At 38.8% G+C, this 15,585-nt stretch overlaps 1 protein-coding gene across 6 annotated transcripts in view; it reads left to right on the forward strand.

The window, feature by feature from the left end:
• The first annotated feature begins 2,937 nt into the window (after window positions 1-2,937).
• Window positions 2,938-15,585, forward strand: part of znf423 (zinc finger protein 423) — a 165,036-nt gene continuing 152,388 nt past the window's right edge. For 3 of the 6 annotated variants that reach the window (XM_028449699.1, XM_028449703.1, XM_028449698.1), the window contains exon 1: window positions 2,940-4,027. In XM_028449699.1, coding sequence (XP_028305500.1) covers window positions 3,988-4,027 — 40 coding nt within the window. In that variant the 5' untranslated portion in view covers window positions 2,940-3,987. Of the gene's footprint in view, window positions 4,028-15,585 lie in introns of all 6 variants that reach the window. The other 3 variants (XM_028449697.1, XM_028449701.1, XM_028449702.1) reach the window with 2 other exon arrangements.

The raw sequence follows: 15,585 nt of genomic DNA on the forward strand, positions 1-15,585 counted from the left end.
TGTAAAAAAGTAATTTACTAATAAATTCACTGCTTGCAATGACATCCTCAAAAGTGAGAGAAGAAATGAGATACTTGTGGAATTTGAACGGAACAAGCAATTCCACAGTGAAACCATAAACTCAATCATTTTGTAATCTGGTCAGAAATAATTCTTTACCATTTGAGAGATTAGAATGTCTGAATTACCTGCATGTGCACCAAGAATTATTCAGTTACTGCATTATTAAAATGCTACCACAGAAAATTGTGACTAAAAGTTATAAACATCATGTGCATCAGCCCTGACAGTAGAGAGCAATCCAGAGCACTGGTTACATGGTCTTTGATTGGAATCTAAAAAAGGTTTACTACCTCATCTAATCATAACCTAACTTCAGTTGGTCTAACCCGATGCAATCCAATAGCTGCGGTTATTAGAAAAATCTTATTATTCTTAGGTCTAGGATGAAGTTAATATGTGAAAGTTTTTAAAGTTACATATACAAAAATATATTAGGTTTACCAAATATAAAGCTGAATCTAGTTTACCTGATATATTTTGGAAAGAAGATCACACTAATTGTTGAACATCACTGATCCAAACCAGTGGTTCTCAAACTCAATGCGTTGCAGGATGAGGAGACACGGGTATAGAAGTGTTTGTTCTAATATTATGGGGAATAACGGAAAAAAAAACTAGAACAAAAATCCCTGTCCTCATTGTCTGGTGAAGAAACACAAGAAATCACGGTGAGAATGAACTGAAAACACTTTCATGCATCCGTTTACGGAACTCCACATTCCAAAATACAATGGGCCAAAAAAAGTCAACAAACAAGAGTGTTAATGGGAAGATAAAAACAAACTTTCAGATGGCAATTTTGACATGTTTCTTTCTTTTTTGAGAAATTGATGTTTGGTTTATTATTATTATTGATCTATGAGGGATTCACTATATTTTAAATAATAAAAATGTAAAAATCAGGTGTAGTATTTTAAAATGACATGAGGAATATACTTCAACCAAGTAACAGTACTTCTACTTCAGTAAGATATATCCATACTTTTTACACCTCTGATTAATGATGATAATCAGCATTCTTCCCAACGCTGTTGAGCGTAGGGGTCCCTTGTAATTCTGATCCCTTACGGAGTAATATCGCCCCCTACGGTGCATTTTTAGCAGTGTAGGCGGGATTTTCTATTGTTTTTTCCTTTTTAATCAGCATTGTTGTAAAAATTGTTGCACAAAATGGACTTCCAGGCATGCATGTTTTTTTTTTTTTTAAACTATTTTTAATCTGAAAAATCGAGAAACATGTACATTAGCCAGAGGACCCCTTCCCCCACTTAGTTGCCCCCTATGTTGCCTGTGTGCATCCTCCGCATGGTAACTGTAATTACCGTCCATTATAAACAGTGCTTCAACCAGACGTAGCATGTCGTGCAAATGAAGCTGCTCATCATGTCTATAACTCGCAACGAATCATTCTACATGCACACACACGGTTGTGAATACGGTCAGGTTGAAACGTATTCGAGCTTAAAGAGACATCGGCTTAATTTGAGTCGGACGGGTTTGGGCCATGTTCTCTTTTCCGTCCGATGAAAGCTCCACTGTGTGCATCCTCTGCTTTGTAAGCCATATTCACCGTTCAATATAAACAGTGTGTATGTGTTTTCATTTAAATTGGAAAAGTGCGTCTTTGAATCAGTCTTTTGAATGAAACGTTATTTTTGTCTATACCGTGTGTGTGAGTATGTATTTGTGGGGGACCTATACCAAGCATGAGTAACTAACTACATTCATCATGACCCTTCACCAAGTCAACAAATAACTTTTAGCTTTAAAGTAAGGCTGGAACAAAGATATAAAAAATTACACACACACACACAAAATAAATAAATTTAGATTTACTTTACTATAAATTTCAAAATTTTGTGACAACCATACATTTATTGCAATATACTACACAAAAATGATTATTTTTTAATGTACCACTTTGTATGCACTCATTTCATAATACAGAGCCAAACTCTATTTTCACAAGTAATAGTTGTCTTCGTCACATTTGATTTGGTATTAGTAAATAATTATGCACATTTATTGTAGATATTGTACATGATATGAGTGATAACGTGTTATACAGGCTATTTTGCACAATAGGTGTGAATCAGTGTATCATTCGTTTTTCATTATGTAACAAAAAAATGAAAAAAAAAAAACACTCATTATTTGATATTTGTTTCCAAAACCAAAATGAAAAAACGGAAAACGCCTTGTTTTTCAAATTCAAGCTCTTTTGCTTCGGTACAGAAAATAAAAACCGAGCACCTTCATTTGTTTTCTCCATTTCCGATTTGCCAAAGTACGTGACCCGGAAGTGAAGCGTTACACATTCCGAGATATCTTTAGCTCTGCAACACTTAGGAGTCTCTAAATCCTCCGAAGTATCCGTGAGGAGGTTCTGTGCCCTACACCAGACTAAAGTGCTTCCGGGTCACGTACTTTGGCAAATCGGTAATTGAGAAAACGAATATAAAAGTGTTCGTTTTCTGTTTTCTGTACCGAAGCAAAAGAGCTTGAATTTGAAAAACAAGGCGTTTTCCGTTTTTTCATTTTGGTTTTGAAACAAATATCAAATAATGAGTGCTTTTTTTTTGTTTTTCATGTTTTTGTTACATAATGAAAAACAAATGAACGAATGATACACGGATTTGTGTGCCTTCAGATTTTTACTTGTCCTTTGGTGTGCCTTGGACACAAAAAGTTCGGGAACCACTGCCCTATGGTGTGAAAAATTCCTGGTGAGAACCCTGACAATTGTTTACCTTTCTAGACGCCTCTAAACCTCGTCCACATTTCACACGAAGTCCAACTCCACATTTTCCCTCTGTCTCCAGCCTGTCTATCCTAACGGTCCCTGCTGTAGTTGCAGCTGTTATCCACAGCTCGGCGCTGTTGCCTCGTCCTGCCCCTGGATGGCCTCTCTCTCCCCCTGTCAGCCCAGCCTTGCCTCTCTGCCTCAGCCAACCCGGGCTCTGCCGAGCGGCTCCCTGCGGGATCAGAGCGCTCCCCCGCCGGGACCCTTCTCTCACATCCCCCTGCTGGGACGCGGCTACATTTCCAGCCAAGCACTGCCTGCCTTGGCTTTATTATGTGTGTCTGCGCCGCAGCCCCGCCAGCAGAGGCAGGCAGAGGAGGAGGGAGACTGGTAGCCAGAGTCAGGACAAAGAAAAAGCAGGGAGACAGAGGCTAGCGAAGGGTTAGACCAAAGGAAACATTGGGTTGCTAGGACAGTGAGAAATATACACAAATAGAAAGCGAGAGTAGTAAAAAAAAAAAAAAAAAAAAAAAGAGAGAGAGAAAGCAAAGGGAAGAGCGCAATGTCCGCGCCACCAGAGCACCACCAACCCTGCCTAGTGTAGAGTAGCGGGACGGACTCGGAGACAAGTGGGAGGGAAAAACAAATAGTTTTTAATTAAAACTGAAAAAGGCTCAAAAGAAGAGGACGGGGAGAACCTTCATTTTCGGAGCTCATTTAACCCTTAAAAAAAACCCAAAACTCCATCAACAGGACCTAGAGACACCGCCGCAGCTCGCGCGCCGTCACCGACCTGCTCAGGTGTAACAGCTGCCTGATCAAAAACACGTGTGAGGAATCACAGAGACCACGGACGGACGACCGAGGAAGTTGTTCCCGGTTATTCTACAGGTTGTCTGGGTCCGAGCGGCCGCGAAGGCAGGAAGGAAGGAAGGAAGGGAAAGCGTCGCCTCTCCGCTTCCTTCACCTCCAAAACCAGCAGCTCCGAGTCTGCGAACCGCACCGACGGCTCAGAGAGAGACTGCCGCTGCCGCATTGCAACAGGCAGGAAGCGGCAGCGAAGTGGTGTTAACGGAGGAGGAGGCTGTCCGCCTGCCCGCCTGCCTGCATGGTTAGCCGAAAACGCGGAACGGAACAAACAGCATTAATAAAGTGAACACTTGGCTGAAGCAGAGCAGAAGATGTCGAGACGAAAACAGGCCAAACCGCGCTCCGTCAAAGGTAAGAAGATGTTTCTTCTATGGACTCAACACTTTTTCCTAGAGAAGAGAAACCACCACCAACTCTTAAGTGCGCGTGTGAAGTAATTAGTTTCATCTCCCAAAAGTCTTTGCGAGCAGCTTGTGTTCGATGAAAAATGTCTCTGTCCCCTTAAATCAAGTAATTGATCCCAATCACCAATTAGAATTAATTAAACGTGACTACTGTAACTTACCTGTTACTAATAACTAAAAAAAAAAATAAAAAATATGAGCGTAAATGTTGAATTTCTCTCTTCTTATTAAGGTAAATAATCAGCCACTATGCATCTATAATAAAGGTTGTGTGCATTTGGACCAACTTGTTGTGCTTGTTTTTCCAAAACTCAGTTTAAACTACCTGGTTTTGGAAATCTGATGATTTGACACCCCAAAAAACCAGTGACCAATGTGGGGGAGTGTTTACTTTTGCATGTAGTTAATATAAAGCTTTTCAAAAAACACAATAAAAAAATTTGCCCTTATTTAAAAAAAAAGAAATAAAATTAACGCTTTTTTAAACTTCACGAAACTTTATTTTGAAGGGAAAAACATAAGTGAAAATATTATTTATTTTGAAAAAAAAAAAAAAAAGGTTAAAAATGTCCACGTTATTATGACCGAATTGTAGCCATTGCATTGCATGGGTGAGAGTGGGCATCGCACACGAGGGCATGTGGTGTCCTTGGCCTTCGTGTTTTCTTTATGGGACCCAGATGGGCAACAAGGACGGGCTGACCATGTGTTCCCACCCCTTCCCCCTCATTTCCTCTGTCACACAGGTTTGACAATCTTTTTGTAACTACACAGAAAAAAAATAGATCTTGGATTTTGTTAGTGTGGCTGCTCGTCACCCCCCCCCCCCCCACCTCCATTCTGCTTATGTAGCAGTCTGATACGTGTGAGGTAGAGCACGATTTACTTTGTAGATGAGAGAAAAAGGCTCTACACGCGACACTGAGAGAATGTGTTGATGGGGGGTCCTTAGAGATTTGTTTATCACTGTGTTGTGAGTGCAGGTAAAGCGTTAGCCGCTCTTTCAGTCCACACAGAGGATGTCATGGGGAAGAGGAGGATATAATTAACCAATCCAATGCTTCTCTTGAAAATTTGGTTTTGATTTTCAGTTTGTACTTTCAGATCAACGTCATGGACCATAAAATGCTTCAAGAGTTGAGCGATTGTTTTCAATTTCTAAAGGATCTCAGGATTGGTTGTCACAGATGTTAAACTCAACTGTTTTTAGAGGAATTGTGGTTACTTTCTACCACTTTCTGCAACCATCTCTTCTAATATGTCTCATTTTAATTTTTTTTTAAGTTAAAATTCCATCTACATTTTTGAGTTGACATTTGAGCACATTTTTTCGAGTAAATAAACATGTGTTCTGTTGTTATGAACTGAATGTGCCGTTGATGGTGGTTTGTGAGACAGTGGTGATGAACGCTGACCCTGGTGCAGTTAGTCAGAGAACAGTTCAGCTGCTGAGGCTCAGGAAATCTGTCCACTACTGCCATTCGACAAGTGTGTCCTCCCCCCGTTTGTGTGCACTCAGTGCTCACACTCTGCCAGATCTACATTCATGTATTTGTGTTTGCATGCATCATGTACATAAAAGCCTTGTTGTGTGACTGAGTGAGTGAGTGTGTGTCACTGAGGCATCCTGGATAACCAGAGGAGCTTTGCTTTAGTCGGGCAGCCAAGCGAAGCAGAGCAAAGCGGAGGGAGACGACCATGGTTCTGTGTGTGTGTGTGTGTGTGTGTGTGTCAAGCAAAGGTTACACACCTCTTGTTGTCTAGCTTGCATAAGCACCGTGTTCTCCTTTTAGCTGTGTGTGGACCCGAGTGTTGCTATCTCCCTTCCACACCTTGCCCCACTGACAGCTTGGCGATACCTACCACTGAGGGGGGAGATGAAGAGAAGAACGCAGGAGAGTTAAAAAATGGAGGAGAAAGAGGGGTAGAGGGGAAAAGGTGCAGGGAACCGAGGTGTTCTGAGGCCAGTGCAGTGGCATAGAGCCGGTGAAGGGGCTGGAATAGAGGGAGGGAGGGAGGCATGGACGCCAGGACGAGGTGAGAATCACCGAGGGATTATCTTTGTTTTCATGTTCATCTGTCTTTCACCTGCTCACCCAACTCTGACTGCCTCCCTGTCTCTGAGTTACAGACTATTGACCAACCAGGCATAGCAAAACAATAACAGAGGTAGACATCCAACACAATCCGTCTTTTTATATTTTGTTTTGTTACTCACTCGAGGTGTTGTTTTTAACTTTCACATGAGTTTAAAATCAATCTTTAATAATCATACCAATGAGAGATGGTCAAATTTATCAGCCCGTGTTTGCCATAAAATGTAATATCGGTGGACATCGGTATCGGTTTTGCCACTGAAATTGAAAAACCAATATGTGCTGTTGTTTGAGACATAATAAAACATAATATGGCACTTTTTCCATTACTAAAGTAGATTTACTAAAATCTACCCAGTGGGGTATATGTGTATATCGGTATTGGTTAATATTGGAAATTTAGTATTGGGCAATATTGCCATATCGACAAAAGCATACATCCCTAATACCAAATCTAATGAGTTGGGCATATTTCTGTCATTAATTACAGTTGTGATTAGATTAGGATTTTTTTTTCTTTAACTGGAAGATATTTTAATCAAGCAGTATATGGGCATACTTGTCGCAGCATTACAGATTAGTGAAATATTTGAGCTATAGTCCTTAGATAAATATCCCCCATGATTATACTTTACGCAATTTTTGGGCAGTTATTATTGCTCAACTGCTAGCCGCAGATAGAATATACACGCATTTCCACCCTTGTTAGACTAGCCTTTGATTTGATTTCTAGTATTTCAGAAATTTGTTGGGTCACAACACTAATTGTATGGTTTTGTATTATTCACTACACAAGTGGAAAGGTGATTTATCCTTTGAGCAGACTTACTCATGTAACTAGGTAATTAAATTAAATTTTTTGAGGTCATGATTTGATTAAAATTGAATAAATCAATTCTTTTTAAATACTTATTCTTCTACTACAAGTGTTCAGAGCTCAAAGTGTGAGGATTTTGTAATGTTAATGGTGTTTTATTTGAACTAGGTTTATAGCATTCACCAAGAAGAAAGTGGTATGTGGAGAAATGACGCTCAAATTGCAACAGCAAAAATTGTTTCTGACTTCTTGCAATTGACCGTTAAGTTCAAGTGTTTTGAAATTTTGTTTTTATATTATTTTTGTACAGAGATGTAGTGCTGTACATCAGTACAAAAACTATTACTAGTTCATCAGCAGTTTAGTCTAATAAGCTGCTAAGTCATTTGTGCACTTGTCAAATCAAACGGTGGAAGCACAAAAACGCAACAAGAACACAGGAAAGTGACGCGTTAGTCCTTATTAGAATATTCCTCTGATTTCCCCGACTGCGGCTGTGTTGCCTTGATGGATTTAGTTGACCATCAGCCTTTATAATGATTAGGCCTTGTTAGTAGTGAGGGGACTTGACTAATTGCAGGCCGTTAATTGAACATGGGCTAATGAAGCAATGATTGGCCATGAAGCTGATTGTGGGGGGGGGGGATTGGAGCAGCGAACATGTGGAAGAAATGAAAGAGCCCGACCTCTTATCTAAATATTATTTCAGTGGATTAATCCTTTTTTAATGTGTGTCTTTAGCGAGGCGAGGCGGCAGAAATATCTCTTACTGTCTGCTCGAGCGGCTTTGCTATCCTATCTCACTCGTTCCTCTCTCTCACGCTCTCTCTCTCAGCCTTCGTCCCCTGAGTCTCTCATGCATTATGTAGTGATGATTATTACTTAATTACACATTAATAAATCCGCTTCATTTGCAGGACATTAAACAGGAGCCCAGCCCGTATGACAGGGAGATGGAGGAGAGCCGTAAGATTGTTGAGGGTTTTATTTATTAATTTTTTTTGGGGGGGGGGTACCTTTCTTTTTAACAATCATTTGTTCTTTATTTCGGTGCGTTGTTTAGATTCAATAGAGTCAAAAAGCACTCCGACGACAGAGAGGGGGGGACGAGGAGGTTGGCTTTTACTGCTGGCGTGTGTTGAGCAGATTTCCTCTGGGCTAATGACATCATTTCCACTCAATCTCCTCCTTTCTACATCTCATGCTCTCCCCGTCTGTATCGCTGCCTCTCTTCAAGTCTCACCTCTTTGCATTCCCTTGCTGTCTCATCCACCTTCTACTTCTAGTTTTAGTTTGTGTAGGTTTTGTTTTTCCTACGCAAACAGCTTTCCAGCTGCATTATTAAGAGCCGTCTGCTTGTGTTCAGCTGGCGGACCGTACCTGCTGTTTGCACTGGTTAATTTTGTTGTTCTTGTGAAGCTTCTGGAAAAAAATAAAAAAAATAAAAATGCCTTCCCAAGATTGTACCATTTAAAAGTCAAATGTAACGTTAAAAAAGTGAAAAACAAACTGTAATTTTAGAGACAAGTTGTTTCTTTTTGTTAACTGAACGTTTACACAATCTTGCGTGAATGCGCTAAAGGAGATGCAAAGCATTCACTGTAAGTATGTGAGGTACTGTATGTAGTTGTAGTGTGAAGCAGACAATTTTGCTGCCTATCGGCTAAATATGGGTAATAGGTAACTGAGACTGGAAATGTTATCAACTTATCAAGTCAACTTAAGGCTGGGATACACTGTGCGATTTTTTTGAATCGTTGTACTCAGAATGTGCGCAGCTCACGATGCATGTTCTCACACTGTATGGACCGACACTCTGATACGATCTGACTGCTCACACTGTACGTTCATACACGACACGTCAGGGTCTTGTTTCCAGAAATGCGACGTACAATCTAGAAGAACTCTAAAGCATCGCCATTAAAACAGACAAAGAAGAAGAACCTGGAAGTGGAGAGACACTCGCAAATCTCCACAAAAAGAACTTTAAAAAAAGAAAAGACTGCGATGTGATGGACTAGGAATTGGCTGGACAGACGTGGGCAGTGCAGTCCGTCAATTCTACAGTGGTCCTACGATGTTCGCGCATTCGCAGTGTGAGGGTTTAAGGTAAGCCGGTCCGTGGCACTGCTTCAACTGTGAGATACCCTCACGAGGAGCAACTGGATTTCAAACATGTTTGATTGCTGATCGGGAGCTGGTCGTGAGGGGTTAATTGCTTCTCGCGATCCCATGTATACTACACAATGCACGATACACGATCTAGCAGAGACATGCACGATCTCAAAAATACAACAATAACAAGTCGAAAATTGGCTCAGAATGGGCCAAAAATTGCACAGTATATGCCTGCCTTTAGTTAGTTAGCAACCTTTTGGATCTCAAACAAAACAAATAGCAGTTGTTGTGTGCAATGTGGCCAGATGTCCCAATGTCTTTCTAGTGTCTGACAGTACCAAAGGTGGTATTTGGTGTGTTTGATAGACTACAAGTGAGCTCTCTCTCTTTCTCTATTTCTCTGTCATCTTTTCTTCTATCTCTCTTCTCATCTGGCTTCACCATTAGGTTTTAATGTCGCCCTTTGGCATAGAATGGAGACTTTCACAAGGCGACCGGCTCCAATAAAACTTGCAGACCTTGCACATGTCTTTGATTACTTGAAGAGTATGCTTTTTAGGTACGTGTGAGTTTTTAACTGAAACCATAGTGATGGTTTGCACAATTCCTATTATTAATGTCACTGTGTTGTGTGGAGCTACGGATCCAGCGTTATCTGCTTTACACCTGTTCAAAAGCTATTGTTACTTTGCATTATGGATCGCTGAACCTTCTAATGGCTTTCTGAAAAATTCTATTGACTCCTCAGCAAGGGGTGCAACTGAGATTTGAATTGAGTTTTTTTTCTGGCTGTTCTTTTTAATAGAACAAAACTAGCTAATGTAATTGGTGATTGGTGAAACCCAGCAGTGACATGCATTGAAGGTAATGGACTCACGTGGACTCGCTCAATTAAAACCAAATTACTACACCATTTAGAAAGCGTGAAACACAAATAAACAAAATGTGCTTTCATATGCTGTTGACAGGAAAGATGGTAATGGTTAAACAACAACAGAGGTGACAGCAAGCTTCACGTCAAACGATCCAAATTCTAGAAACGGGTATTATTTATCAAACTTTGATGAGGCTATTATCACCAAGAGGAAAGAAATAATAAAAAAAAAAAATTCTCACATGTCATTGCTTTCAGTTCTGCAGTAAAGCCAGCTTTCTCTTTCACAATAGTGTTTTATTTGCCTCTAATGTTTGATTGATCATGGTTTGCAGTGAGATTGTAGATTTGTTTGATTATGAACATGTAAAAATGTATAAAAACAAATCAATAAAAGTTTAACAAAATACATTGAGGGATATTTGGACAATATGGAAAACCTAATTTAAGAAAGTTTTTTTTTTTTTTTTGACAAAATGCTTTTTCTTTTTGCTGCATCATTGTAGGTGCCATGTGTTCCAGCATGTAAGTCACTACTTTTTTCATTTAAAGATGAGGGAGCGACTTATACATCAGCGCGACCTACCCATGGGTTATTCAGCAAGTCGGCAGCACCATCTAGTGACTTAAAGTGAATTGTTATCACTTAGAATTATAAATTATTTTGTGTAAAATTGAAAGCATGTGACTTATCAATTAGCTGGGCATCTGGTGAAGGTGTCCAAACCACCACATTAAGTTTTTAATGTCTAATTGCCCTCTGAGCAAACTAGACTCTGGTTTTCTACCTGGTATAGAAGCGCTGAAAGACAGTTAGCATAGCGGGCTAGCTGCAGCACAATTACTGCTAGAAGTGACCATAAAAAGCAGTAAATTCACTGTATGCAGACTTCGAGCCAGGAGAAGGTGTAGCTGTTTGTTGATGCCTGTAGAAAAACTACCAGATGCAGGCCGATATTATCTGATGCTAGTTTTTTTTGCTGATATTGGACCAACGTCAATATCGTATCAGGACATCCTCATGTGAAGCAGCTTTGCCTTCGGTGACGCAACTTGTTGCCCAAAGCAACTTATCAGTAGATTTTTTAACAGAAAATGTGTAAATTGCTTAGATATGACTTGCATACTGTTGGGATTTATAATTTCTAAAATATGGTACATTCCCTTGTCCTTCTACCACTGTGGTGGTTTGATTACCTATACAGTTTGTTCCCTGCCTTGTACCACCAAGAAACTGAACCAAGTTCATTCGACCCCTATATACACTAAATAGGAGAGAAAGTTATGGGATTTGAATAGATGAAAAGTATAATAAAGTAAAATACATTTACATCAAATGAAATAAATAATCTACATTGCTTTCTCTCTAGACAGCCAGTCTATAGAGAAAGCTGTTTTTGTCAATTATTTCATTGCTTTTCAAAAAATTGTCTTTAAAAAAAAAAACATATATAGGCTATATTCTACAAACATATTTTTGATTATGGCAATGGGCTGAGGGTTTTCGCCAAAGATAATACAGAACTGGCACAGTTCTGTCATTCACTAACACATTACACTATCCCCATATGTCTGTTTGCGTGCTGCGAGTGAAGCTGTCCCACATCTAACAGGATTAGACTCTTGTGATTAATGTCTGACAGCTGCTAAGTCTGTTTCTTGTCTAAGATCTTTTATGAAGGTGTCTTTTATTTTATATAATTTCAGAGTTTACTGTAGGCAGTGATGTAGCAGCCATTTGCATTAATAAACATTGTCACTCCCTTCAACTTGAAATACATATTCTGTTGCTGTGCTGAACTGAATCACTATGATTCATATTTGGATATTGAATGAGAAATCTTTCCTATCATTTGGTGGGCTTTGTTATTTGTGTGTATGCTTGCGTTCCCACATTGTGAAGTCCCTCAGTGAGTTGATTGCATGGTAGTTACACACTCTCCTTATCAGCAGTGAGCCTGGTGTGCTTGTGTCTATTTGAGTGAGCGTGAGCAGGCCGTCGTGGGCCAGGGCTGTTGCCATTGTTGCGGTTTAGCTAGCCTTGTTTATCAACTGTGAACTCGCTGGACCTGAACACATACTCGGCCCTCTGGAGACACACACACACATACACACACTGTAGAGGTGCCCATGCCCTCAGCTTTTAGGAGGAGAAAGATGATGCTGGTGTGACTGCACCCATGTGTGCGGCCACTCTCCATAAATTTCAGCCTCGTTAGCCAAGCTTTTATCGCCCGAATATTAGATCTTACCGAGACACGAACATCTACGAATCAAGAGTCACAGAGAACCAACTGATGGCTTGCATTGTTTATTTTGTTCGTAAACTCTGGATATTTGATTCTTTACTTTTGTCCAACAAGCTCTGATAACTGTATGTATACTTCATTAAGGTAAAGTAGATTATTTGATTGCTTAAGCCTGTTTGTGTATTAAATAGTTCTCATGCACAGGAGACAAAACCCCCAAATTGTTTTTAATGGAAGATTAATGTCTTCTTGTGTGAGTATGAATGGGTAAATGTATATCTTTTAAATTAAAGCTTTTTATAGACTGCTCAGGTAGTCGTATACTGTCTCTGTTCTAAAGTTATAGCCATACTGTCTTGCTACAGGGTCATTTCATGTCATTTCAACAAATGGCCCATGCAATTTGGTCTGAAAAAATACATTTTCCAATATCTCAAGAACTACACCATATAGGAAACTAAACTTGGTAAAGTAACACAGCTCCACCTACTCTCTTAGAATATACAAAAAAGGTCTGCTATACATCCTATCTGGGGGATATGCCAGCCCCTGAAAATTGGAAAAAGGTTTGTCAGGGTTTTTGGCTGGAACATGTTTGGGCCTTCAGTAAATTACTTTGCAAATGCTGTGACTTCCTGTGATTTGGACAGCTTTGAGCTATGTACATAGACTGTTCAAATCACTAATGATTAGTCAGAGATATTAATTGGCTTTTGGGTGACAATCTCTTGAATTCCAAATAAATCCTTTTTTCCCCCCTTTTTTTATATAACTGCATGTGGGAATGTAAGAAAAACAAATCTGTCTGTTTTAACTTATAATGTAAAGGTTATTCTTTCTTCGGATATAAAAATATTTTTATTTATTTTTTTGTATTCAGGTAAAATAGTTTTTCTTTATGCTTCATTTTTTTTTTTGACCCCAACTTTTGGTCATTTCACCACTCGCGAATATTGAAAATCCTTTACATGAAGCCATTGTAACATGCCTCTGTGTCTTATAAACATTTATTGTTTATTAGTTTTTTCACTAGTAACATAAAAATACTAACAAAAAAAAACATTGCAAAAGAAAAAAGTTTTTTTAGTTACACCTTGTTCAGATATGATTGCCTTTTAGTTTCTGATGCATAAATTGTTACAATGTATAACCCCCAAACATTCATTGTAAACATGTTACGTTTATAGCTATGTTGTTTGGTGCCAGCCCAAAATGAGCTGCTAATTAGATTATTAGACTTAAGACACAAGTAAAAATGTAGATATTAAATTTAGAACCTTACCTCACACTCTTCTTTTACTTCTTTGCATGCTTCCCCCAATTCCGGCGTCTACCCACTCGTCCTTAGTCTTTATTCTTTTCTAAATTCTGTACATTAAACATTAGTGGTGGGGGCAATTAGTGGTGCCCCACTGCACACCTGGCTGATGCATAATATATTTATTGAGCTCCCCTTCACCTCACAAGCCGCTGTTGATGAAAGATTGACTTTTGGGAAATAGGAATTGTGCGTGCGTGTGTGTGTGTGTGCTTGTGCTTTGGGCCTCCTGACTTGACCTCGTGTAACCTCTTGAGTTAAAGCTTGAGGCCAGGGCAAAAGTCGCCAGTCTCTTCAGGTTTGGGGATTTTCTAATGATGTATTTGTGCTCTCCCCAGAAATACATACATACACACAATAATGTGTTACTCTTTTAAATATGTGTATTAATCTTTTCATTTGCTTTTCCATCACATTTCTTTAAATTAAAGTCCTCTGGAAAAGTAATTGTTTTTTTCCTATCTTATCTTGCATTTGTGTGTACGTTTAAGCAACAACATGAATTTGTATGCTGATACTCATCCTGACACACTACAAGGGCCTAGACTAATGTGCATTGTCATGAGTCCTAAACAGAACAAGCTGCTTGTGTTGTGTTCCCTTTTTCTCAAACACTTTGCCTGGTCTTTGTAGTGCACCCTGCTATAGACTCTACCAATGGTTCTTTTAAGAGCTTGAGTCTTCAGTTGGTTTTTCTTACTTCTTTTTATTCACCTCCCAGTCAAAAGGCAAAGATGCCCTGCTGTGAGGCTCACAATGCAGCGAGTGAAAGCAGGAGAAAACCAAAGAGCAAACCAGCTTGAGAAGGAGACTGCATGCTGAAAGAAAACTAGGAGTGACCAGTAAATTATAATTTTTCTGTGCATTTGGTTTCTTTTAGATACTGCAGAAATGCTACGTCTGTTTTATTATGTGACAATTAAATAGTTCTTATTTAAAGGAAGAATACCATCACACTACTAGCACCAGGTCTGCCATTTAATTTAATAATAAACATTTAATGGAGTACAAAGATATCATATAAGATATCATATAAGTCTATACTTCCTCCTACTCCTTTTCAAACATGTATAGGCTTCACGAGTAGGATTTTTGTACCAATTGTTCTCTCTTTGCTTTGTTTGATTTATTTTTCTTCTATTTTTTATTACTATTACTATTATTATTATTATTTTCATTCTGTACGAGTATTTTCCCATTGTGACCTTTTGCCCATTCATCTGAAGAATAATTTTAGACTTCTACTGTACTACAGTATTTTTTTTTTTCTTCTTATAAATCCGAAGAACCTTTCTCTAACTAAAGCATCTCTTCAAACTTGAACAAAGTTGTACTAATAAGTCTGGCACTGAATGTGACATAAATATACACAAAAACAGTGGAAAGAAGGAACAGTGATACTCAGTATTTATTTGTCAAAGGCTGAATCAACAGCTACATGTCAATGGCCTGTCTCTAATTTTATGGCTTCATAAACATGTGAAAAATGAATTTAAATATTAACTGGTGTTTGCATATGTAATATATATTAATGATGTAATATAATAATAATAATAATAATAAATATGTAGAAAAATGACTACATAACCTTCATAAGCAGCTAGATTGTGCAGAGGGAAAACACTTGTTGAGATCTGGACATGAATGAGAAGAATTGTCGGCAGTGCAAACTTGCCCTGTAAAGTTTTACTTTTCAGTGATGTGTGTACGTTTTGCTGATTAAAAGCTATGAACAAACTTGCCAATTGGCTTTTTAAGCCATCGGTAGGGCCTCCAATTTTCAGTGATTGTGAAAAAACAGAATTCACGTTCTGAAACAGAAGCTCTCGTGACAAATTTCACCGTAACCCTTATGTTTTTGTAAATCTGAAGCATATACGGTTTAGGATTAATAACAGTAGTTAACTTTAATAACCCTGCTTAGCATATTTACTACAATTTTGGGAGGTTTAGTAGCTTGTAAAGTCATCTAAATAGGGAGAAATGAAGGAAAGAAAACTAAAAAGTGTAAAGTGGGCTAGACCTATACCCTG

This window comes from Gouania willdenowi, chromosome 6 (assembly GCF_900634775.1).
Source record: "Gouania willdenowi chromosome 6, fGouWil2.1, whole genome shotgun sequence".
NCBI classification, from domain to species: Eukaryota; Metazoa; Chordata; class Actinopteri; order Blenniiformes; family Gobiesocidae; genus Gouania; species Gouania willdenowi.